This window comes from Theobroma cacao, chromosome 9 (genome assembly GCF_053813885.1).
Source record: "Theobroma cacao isolate CCN51 chromosome 9, ASM5381388v1, whole genome shotgun sequence".
Lineage (NCBI taxonomy): Eukaryota > Viridiplantae > Streptophyta > Magnoliopsida > Malvales > Malvaceae > Theobroma > Theobroma cacao.
Genome location: NC_142647.1, coordinates 17,076,022 through 17,086,621, shown reverse-complemented (window position 1 = coordinate 17,086,621; position 10,600 = coordinate 17,076,022). Strand labels below are relative to the sequence as shown.

The 10,600-nt window shown below is 34.2% G+C and overlaps 1 protein-coding gene across 1 annotated transcript; it reads left to right on the top strand.

Moving 5' to 3' along the window:
• Positions 1-2,478: 2,478 nt before the first annotated feature.
• Positions 2,479-8,271, top strand: LOC18589414 (Transducin/WD40 repeat-like superfamily protein). Its single transcript, XM_018128347.2, has 3 exons — positions 2,479-2,625; positions 4,402-6,167; positions 7,785-8,271. Exons 2-3 carry the CDS (start codon positions 4,420-4,422, stop codon positions 7,789-7,791), a joined length of 1,755 nt encoding a protein of 584 aa, XP_017983836.2. The 5' UTR covers positions 2,479-2,625; positions 4,402-4,419; the 3' UTR covers positions 7,792-8,271.
• Positions 8,272-10,600: the final 2,329 nt, after the last annotated feature.

Sequence of the window (10,600 nt, the reverse complement as noted above, 5' to 3'; positions counted from 1 at the left end):
AAAAGTAAATATGGAAGTATCTAACTTAGACTTCCCTAGAGTATAAGAAAAGTAAAGTTGTAAAACTATGCCTCCTTGATGAGCAAGTACTCAATAAGGAAGACTTTATTTTTGGAAAGTATTATAGTTGCCTTAGAATACTTTGCTTGGCTGCCAAGGCAATAGCTGATGGACCTTTGATTATGGACTGGCTCGGCAGTCCCTACGGATTAGACTAATCACAGATATGCGAACCATGACGGATACAATGAAGCTAACATCTAACTTTGTTTTTCACTTTATAAGAGTAGATAGCTAGACACACCCAAAAGTTGCAGAGTTGTTTAACCTTAGAGCCTACTTTTTGTAATAAGTAAATTATAAGGAATTCAGACTTTTTGATAGATGCTGAGAACTCAAAGTGTTTATGTTCATTTTTTAAATTTTATTTAGAACATAACACTTTTTTTGCTATTGATTTTATGCTCTTATCTTGTTTTTTTTTTTTTTTTGTGTCTCAAAATGATTGGCAATAAGTTTTTTATATCATCATCCAAGTGTTTCTTCTTTAAGGACACAACCCCTTTCATCAAGGCACCTTTATGTTTTAAAAACACTTTTGCATGTTGTAAGACACAACCTTTGGATAAAGATGTTATTTCAATAACTACTTTAAGGAAAATACAACCATTCATATCATAAGACATAACCTTTGAATTGCAATATGAAAAGATAACTTTTCATATTGAAACTTTTAAGTAATGGTGTTTTTCAATTGTTCATAACATTTAGATTTAAAGGTATTTTTCTAATATGTCACTTCACCAAGAGACAAAACTTTTCACATGAAAAACCACCTACAATCCCATTGACACACTATGACACATAACGTTTTAATTGATATGACTTTCATATAATCAAAACTTTTCATATGAAAAAAATATAACTTTTCATTTACAACTTTTCATATAAAGAGACATAACCATTTTATTTTGAAAATACATTGTGTGATTTTTTTGATTGAATCGATTATTGATGGTTGCTTTTTTCTTTCTTCTTTATGTTGATTTTATAGATTTTTCTAGATAAACTTTTGAGATTATTAGAAAATAAGTTTTTTTTTTTAAATAGAACCATTGTGGGATGATTTTTTTTCACGTAACATGTAAGTTTTTTTTTTAAAATAAAGCCTTAAGTTTTATTACTATTTTTACAAGAGTAACACAGTTAAATTCCCATAAAAAAGGACAATAAGATCCTTATAAGTTTCACTAAAAATAATAAAATCCTCTTATTTCTTAGATTTCAGTCCAAAATTTCAAAATTCTTCCTGAAAGATAAAGAAAGAGGATTGAACCTCTTGAAACTTCTAGAAAGAATAGATCCAAAATTGAGAAAAAAAAAAGATAAGTGAAGCAACCACTTTTAAATTAGAAAATTGTGTTAAATATGGATTAAAGTAAAAACTTGTGTCAAATTTTAAAATACTCTTGTAAAGGACTAGGATAGAGATAAATTGAAAAATGTATTACGATCAAATTGACCATTTTTTCCACATAGTGCAAACATGTGATCAATTGCAACAACTCATAATCTACGATTCATTTGACATCCAAAAATACTAGAAATTAAGGTTTTAGCCACCTTTGACGACTATGGCACACCATCAAATGAAAATGAATCTAATTAAAAAGAACTCAACCCATGTGAGCTTCATACGAGATGAAATAGGTCACACCTTTTTTTACTTGTGTGCACTTTCAAACTTTTTGTCTTTGAGGCTACTACTACTTCTTTGCTCAATGATGTGAATCTGCCTCATTCTTCTTCAATATTAGAATGGTTCAATTTAACTATACATGTCGTTTTTTTTTTTGTTTTGGATTTGGAGAAAGAGAGATTCGAACTCTACTCTTTAAGTAAGAGATCATACACAAACCAATAAGCTAAATGCTCGGATACTTAATTGTACACGCGGTTGCTTACCGATATCTATTGCTAGATGAATACTACATTTCTTCACAAAAAGTTTCACCTTGCGGGTCGTGGCTCGATTGAAACTTCAATTTCAATTGAAAATAAATAATTTTTGAACATATTTTTTTCTCAAAATTATAATGATGATTCAAAAAGTTTTATATTTTTTGGCAGCAAGAAAACTTCTGCTTATTTTTTTTTTATTTTTTTTCTTAGTTTTGGATCCATTCTTTCTTTGAAAATTTTAGTAGGTTCAATCATCTTTCTCTCATTTTAGAAAAGAATTTGAAAATTTGGAATTTAAATACAAAAAATAAGACTCAAGAAATATACAATGTAGAGTTTATTTATTTTATGCTGAAGTTGTTGAAAATGGATCATAATTCATAAGTCATTCATATACGTGGGCCTTTCTTGTTGTTTATTTGTTGCAAATTTGGGCTTAGCAAAAGAAAATGCCAGAAATGGGCCACAATAACTTGAAAGTTGTACTAGGCTCAGCCCAAATAATTGACCCTACACCTTTCTTTCCCAATCCCCGAACGGAGAGCTCAGCGGTGTTGCCTTTTACCCTCGTTCCTTCTCCTTCAGTTTTCAAATTATCACGTCTCCTCCCTCTCTGCATCTCTCGTTGAGGCTGTGGAAAACGACGTTAGTCTAGATACCCAGGTTAGCCCTCCTTTTTTCCTCTATTGATTTATATATGTTTACTCTCTGAAATCAAGTTACATCCTTCAAAATAAATTTTTATACCTTCTCCGTTGTTCCTTCAAGAATTGAAATCATGCATTTTCTTCAATTCTTTTCTTGTTTGAAGTTAAACAATGTTGGTAGCTCCTCATTAGTGATGGCAGAAGAGCCTGACTCTGGCGGGTTCCGCCCCGCCCCGGGATATTTTGCCAAACCACTCTCACTTTTATGTTTTTTTTTTTTTTAAAATACCCTTTGTATACTAGTGCTGAAATAGTATAGAGTTGGAACAAAGGAGTCTTATATCTTGGCTACGCACCTAGATTTCTTCGGGCTTCAATACCAAGTTCCAAGGCCCTGAATGGTTCTCACCGAGGGCTACGCTTGTGTGATTGTTTCGTACAATTCCAAAGAAAGCATAATAGCCACTGCAATTCTCATCAACTTGTTGAATAGGTTATGGCATACCTTTTCACTTCTAGTTCTCGTAAGAGGATTTATACTAAAACATAATCCTTGGACTTTTTATGGTTACTTTTCAGTACAGTCCATTCCGGAAAAGCTCAATTTTTTTTTTTTTAAAATACCCCCTGCCTGTGAATCTAATTAAAAGAAAATGAATCCTATGTTCCCCTAAGACTTCTCCTTCAAGAAAGCTCTTGTTTTGAGAGTTAGTTTTCTGCTTAGTAATGCCATTTCTAATTATTACTTACAATTGCTGTATTTGCATCCTTCACTTCTTTTGTTTCCTTAAAAATCAAGTTGGGCATGCCTCAAATCCTTTTAGTTGTAATTTTACATATAGGTTTTGTTTATTGATTTCCTTACCTTAATATTCAGTACTGTTGTCCTTGCAAGTCTTAGTTTTCTTGTCTTTGAAAGATGGCGGCTTTACCAATATTTTCTTGGCTCTCTTCAGTCTTTTTCTCTATGCTGTTCTTTGTCTTGGCAGCTTTTACAGTGATGGAATTTTGTAGAATTCATATCTTTTAGTCTCTCTTGTAAGGAAAAAAAAAATGTTTAAGGTGTTGTTGATTCCTCTTTTATCTTTTTTATCATGACCTCAAAGAATGAATTATTTGGTAATGGTTCACTTTATGTTGAGAAAGCTTACACTTGTTCTCTTTCAAAACTAGCATTTCCCTCTTCTTTTTCTTAAAAGATGTAACACCCAAGCCAGCATTAGGCTCTCCCATGCTTTTCTTCTATTCGTCTTTGTTAACCATATCTCTTTGTCATTGTCAGCAGTAGTGCTATCTCTTTTTCTTCCTGTTTTTGTTTTGAATATTCTGTGTTGATCTCATCTGCAAGCCATATCCATGGTAAAGTATAATTTTTTATTTGATGTCTTTTTTTGTTACTGATTTTGCTTTTCTAATACTCTAGAATTATTACTTAATGACAAATCTCCATACATCTCTTGTTCTGTGAAGTAGGCTTTGAAAAAACCATCTTGAACTATGCAGTACGCTAGCTAGACTCATGACTCTTCCTTTCTTTTCTTCTATTCCCCGTTGTTAACTCATATCTCAATGGTCATTGTCAATGGCAATGTTATCTTCTTCTTCTTCTTCTTCTTCTTCTTCTTCTACCTGTTTTTCTTTTGAATTTTTGGTGCCGATCCCATCTCCAAGCTGCTTTCCAAATAAAATATGGATTTAGTTTTCTTTTATTGATTACAACTTTTGAATTTTTGATAATCCAGAAATATGACTCAATGGCAAATCTCTTAACATCCCTTTTTATATGAATCAGGCTTTCAGAAAATCATCTATGGATCTTCTACAAACATATGCAGATAATAGTGATAGTGATGACCAAAATCGCCAACCATCTACTTCATCTCCAGACTCTTCACCTCCACGACTCATCCCCTCCAAATCTGCTGCACCTAAGGTTGATGACACAATGCTGGCCCTAACTGCAGCAAAAACACACCAAGCCCATTCAAAGCCCATTGACCCAACTCAGCATGTTGTTGCCTTCAACCCAACTTATGACCAACTCTGGGCTCCTATTTATGGCCCAGCTCATCCATATGCCAAGGATGGCATTGCCCAGGGCATGCGCAACCACAAGCTGGGATTTGTTGAGGATGCCTCCATTGAGTCCTTCGTTTTTGATGAGCAATACAACACCTTCCACAAATATGGTTATGCTGCTGATCCTTCAGGAAACAACTATATTGGTGATTTGGATGCTTTGCAGAAGAATGATGCCATTTCAGTCTATAACATCCCTCAACATGAGCAAAAGAAGCGAAAAATTGAGAAAAGGAAGGAAATGGAAGTGGAGGAGGATGAGGTTGTGGGTGGTGAGGGTGAGGTTGATCCAACAGAGATTGACAATCCAGCTAGTGATGTGTGGTTGATGAAGAATAAAACGAGTCCTTGGGCAGGTAAAAAAGAGGGGGTGCAAACAGAGTTGACTGAGGAGCAGAAGAAGTATGCAGAGGAGTATGCAAAGAAGAAAGAAGAGAAAGGCCATCCGGGTGAGAAAGGGGAGCATGTGGTGGATAAGACTACTTTTCATGGAAAAGAGGAGAGAGACTACCAAGGCAGGTCTTGGATTGCACCTCCTAAAGATGCAAAAGCAACAAATGATCATTGTTATATACCAAAGAGATTAGTACACACTTGGAGTGGGCACACAAAGGGAGTTTCAGCTATTCGCTTCTTCCCCAAATATGGGCATTTGATTCTCTCTGCAGGGATGGATACTAAAGTGAAGATCTGGGATGTGTTTAATTCAGGCAAGTGTATGAGGACATACATGGGTCATTCAAAGGCAGTAAGAGATATTTCATTTTGTAATGATGGCACTAAATTTTTGACTGCTGGATATGATAAGAACATCAAGTATTGGGATACTGAAACTGGGCAGGTTATTTCAACTTTCTCAACTGGGAAGATTCCTTATGTGGTTAAGCTTAACCCGGATGAAGATAAGCAGAATATTCTGTTAGCGGGTATGAGTGATAAGAAGATTGTGCAGTGGGATATTAACACTGGGCAAATTACCCAAGAGTATGATCAGCATTTAGGGGCAGTGAATACGATTACATTTGTCGATAACAATAGGAGATTTGTTACTTCAAGTGATGACAAGTCACTTCGAGTATGGGAATTTGGAATTCCTGTTGTCATAAAGTATATTAGCGAACCTCACATGCACTCTATGCCATCAATTTCACTTCACCCCAACACAAATTGGCTTGCAGCTCAGAGTTTGGATAATCAAATTCTTATTTACAGCACTAGGGCAAGATTTCAGCTTAACAAGAAAAAAAGGTTTGCTGGGCACATTGTGGCTGGCTATGCTTGCCAAGTAAATTTTTCACCAGATGGACGGTTTGTTATGTCTGGAGATGGAGAGGGTAAGTGCTGGTTTTGGGACTGGAAAAGCTGCAAGGTATTTAGAACTTTAAAGTGTCATGAAGGTGTTTGCATTGGGTGCGAGTGGCATCCATTGGAGCAAAGTAAAGTTGCAACTTGTGGCTGGGATGGCTTGATTAAGTACTGGTGAGTAACCTCTTGTCTGATGATTGTTTTAGGTGTATAATTTTTCGTTGCTTTAATTTTTATATATTTATGTTTTGCTATTGCTAATCCTATCACAAACGGCTTTATGCTATGTCCCGTGATGAATATGTTCAAATGGTGCAAAATTTGGTTGATTATTGCTAGTCAGAAATCCTCTTTTTTTAAGCTTTAGGCAAAATCCACCAAGTAATTGCACATGAATGTGTAATTTAACCCATATCTCTCTGCATTGACCTTCGGTTTTTTGAGCATGAAGATCATTACTCATTAATTATCACATGTTTAAACAAGCATTCCTACAACCGTAACATGAAAATAAATTCAAAGTTTCCACCGAAAATCAAAGACCAATCATCCTTGTTCTTCTTCCAGTTCAAATTCCCATTGATGGAATCTTTGTGGAAAATTACAGCCATCACCAATTCCATGATCTAGGTTCAAAATTTTACCATCTTGATGTTTATGGGCATCGCTTTGTTCACCTTTATTCTCCCCCTTTCTTTTCTTTCTTTTGTCAATGAGTTTTCCAAATGTGGAAAGTGTGTAAAGTAGTTAGTTCATTTAGTGTTTGTCTTCTGTACATCTCTTTACCTTTCTATTAGGTTCTCTGCACCATGTTCTCCCTTGATGGGTTTTTTTTTTTTTTTTAACTATTTTACAACTATGCTATTTTTCCATTAAAGAAAGAATTGGGGCAACTAAAGGGGTCGCAGAGATAGCTTGGCATGCTTATGTAATCAAGTTTCTGGCTTAGCTCATCTCTGTTGGGATGCTGCTTGTGTTTAATGAAGCTTTTAATTCAACACCACCTATCTTTAATTCAATGGTATTTGTGTGTAAGCTTGAATAGTTTAATAGTGCTTTCTACTGATGTTTCTAATATTAAGGAATTTTATTAATTTCTTTACCAATTTCCATGTACCATTTGAATTTTGCTTGTTGGTTTTGGTGCTTTAGGTAGGCTTTTATTTTATGGATGAGCTGCTAACTATTCCTCTTCAAATAAGCTGGCCTATAATTGCTGCTTTGGCTTTTTTTTTTTTTTCAAATATATTTGGTAGTTTTCTTGAGTTTTATGTTGCATAAATGCAGTGCTCAGGAAAGTTTGCTGAGTCTGGTTTGTACATTGGAATTGGAATTTTGTTTCAAGACGAGGTTTTGCTTTTCTTATTTTATGATTTGATTGTCAAAAACGTTTTGACCTTATGTTTGAAAAAGAAGCAAATAGCCTTTGTTTCTTGATAGTTAAGTTGGGCAGCTGGGGGGTGGGGGAAGATTTTCAAACCCAGGACCTTCATTTCCATAGGAAAAATGTGGCTACCATTAAGGCAATGCCTCAGAAATGACAGAAAGATGTAACTGTTGTTAAGGCAATGAGTCAGCCACTTTGTTAGTGCCAGATGTGTACTGATGCAACCAGGAGATGTGACACTGGAACAAACTTGCAGTAAAACTAGTTTTTGAAGTCTTTTATTACTAGTTGTAATTGTTTACATAGTTGTTAGATAATTGTCTTTAATATTCTCTTTAGAAGTTGATAAATGCATGGAAAATCTGCTCATGGCTGAAGGCTAACTTCTGTCACTTGGTTTGCAGGGACTAGTTTTGTTTGTCAGACGTATTAAAAACGAGAAGAGGAGAGGAGCCAAGTCATGAAGTTTAACTGCTGGACTTCGAAAGGACATTTCAGCAATTGGAGTTTGTTTGTGGAAAATTACGTACATGCTAGTCGGCATTCAAAAGATATCATTTTTATGCAACAATACGGCATGAAGTCCTCAAGTTACCGCAAGCTATTGTGTTAGCTGCGGTGGAATTGTACTTGTATCGTATACATTTCTCCTGGCCTGTGGTGGATTGCATAGATGCTTTTACAAAGCTTGCAGTAAGCCATGAGCAGTTTCTATTCGTTATCCTTTTCTCCCTGTACCCAGTTTTGCTTGTAACGTATGCTTTAGGTGTCATAGCTCTTTTAACAGCGTCAGAGCTAAACCATAATAGTGTGTATCTGTTGTACTTTCTGACCTTGGAATGAAGAGAGAGAATGAATAAGGGAGGTTCTATTCGTTCTGTCTTGAATAAATAGTATCTAGGTTGTCCCATAACTAAAATTCCTGCCGTATTTTAGCTCGCAGCAAGGCCAAGGGCCCAAGGCTTGTCAGCTGGCCTCCCCTACCACCCAAGATTTTCCTTCACTGCCAAGAGCTGCAGGATACAGTTGTTGAGACCCAAACCACTAATAACTCAGAGAATTCCAATCATATTATCAAACCAAAGGCAACCGTAAAACAATAGTAGTGTGCTGCCCTTGCTCTGCGTTGGGAGACACTGTTGTTTTGTAGGTATAGATGGAAACATGATAGAGAAGGATATCTATAGACAAGGCGTAGGAAATTATGTAGGTATTGTTGGAAACATGATGCGGACGTATATGTGTAGGCTGTTTGAATGTTCATAGCATAATGAATCAATCAATGAAAGGAAAGGAAAAATCATGTTCAAAATGTTGGAATGAAAAATAGAGGAATATAGGACTGTAAAACTGTCTTCCATTCCTTGTTTGATACCGTTTCCTTGACGAAGTTCTTGAGACCAACAGTTGATTTGAGAGACCACGCGCTCATCAGGAAAGCAGCAAAGGTTTTGTGGAGAAAGAAAAATTACGACATTCAATAACATATAATAGCAGCAAAGGTTTTGTGAAAGAATGAACAAATACAAAAAATGATAAAGAAATCTTGAATTGAGGAAATTATGTTCCTTTTGTTGTTTTTTGAACTTCTTTTCCAGTACAAAAGAACGAAAAGAAACCGCAATGAACCAAAATTCTTAGTTCTTGTTTTCAATATTACCATGTACTCTAGGCATTAAAACTTAACCCCAGAAGCTTAAAATTACTGTTTTTTAACATATAATAGTCTTTAATCAACCAAATAAAATAAGAAGGTAAAAATGACATACCTGAAGGCCCCTAAAAGAGAAGCTGAAACTTGTGCCAGTAGAACAAAAAAAAAAAAAAAAGCTTAGAAGCAGAAAGACAAAAACCAATATAATCTCTATGACACTCACAGCAGAAAAAGAAAAAGAAATCAGCAATTGGAAATGAAAAAAATTAAAAGAACAAATAATAATAAAATAAAAGTGAAATACCAGAAAGTACCCCAAGTGCAAGCTAAATCTTATACAAATCAATAATCATGAAGTCGAATGTGGATATTGTTAGAATATGAGCTGTGCATGGAGATGTTTTATATTACTGTTTACAATAAGTGGTCCCTTGTTGTAAGGAGAAAGACAATCACGTGTAAGTAAGTTATATGATTCAGTAACCCATGTAATACCGTTTTTAGTGTTATAAGTTTATATAAAAAATGTGACTCTTTATCACGTTCATTATTTGTGTTTAGATCAAAAAGATACTTTATATATGTCATAATAGCAGTTATGGGGTCCACTTTTCATTTTCTTATTAGTTTAGATTGTTAGATTTTATCCAACGATTTTTTTTTTTTTTTATAATCGTATAGTAACCAATTATTATCTTTAAAAAGATAGATTTTTTCTGAAAATAAATCAGTATGTTGTTCTTTATCTTCACTTTTGTTTTTCTTAAATTCTCTCTTGATCAAAATTTTTGATTTTTTTTAATGTGATAAATTTATTAAAAAGCAAAATTTATCATAATATTAGAGCCTTTTAGTGATTTTAAAGGACCAATATCTTAAAACCAAAAAATATGAAATAAATATATAGTCTTCTAGATAGTATTACCAACCAAAAACTCTTCATGGCATTCTCAAATTTTAATGCTGTTGCACCTCCAAAATTCTCAAGTGAAAATTATTCAATTTGGATTGTCAAAATGAAAGTCTATTTTAGAGCTTTCCATCTTTAGGATATTGTGAAAATAGGATGTGGACTTTTGGAATTAAGACAACCAAACCGAACCATAGCCCAATGAAAACGAAGATTTTTCTAAAAGTTTTTTTTTTTTAAAAGTAGTTTCTAAAAGATTTAAAGTACTATCATGCATTCAATTTGCTTTGTTTGACACAATTTTCACTAGGACCATGGCTTGAGAGACACTAAAAAGGCTTGGGACAAATTGAAGGAAGAATTTCATGGAAGGGACAAGACTAGGTAAATTCAAATTCTTAATATGCTTAGAGCATTTGAAGTATTAAAAATGAAAGATGATGAAAGTGTCAAATATACAAATAAAATTATGAAACTTGTGGATCAATTAAGATAGTTGGGAGAAAACTTGACTGAAAAAAAGATAGTTCGTAAAATTTTTGTGAGTCTATTGGAGAAATTTGAAATCAAAATTTCTTCTTTAAAGGACTCCAAAGATATTTCACAACTTTCAGTAATTGAGTTGATTAATGCTCTTTTAGCCCAAGAGCAACAAA

Coding starts and splice junctions, on each gene's coding strand:
- LOC18589414 (XM_018128347.2), top strand. CDS start 4,420: ATGGATCTTCTACAAACATATGCAGATAATAGTGATAGTGATGACCAA.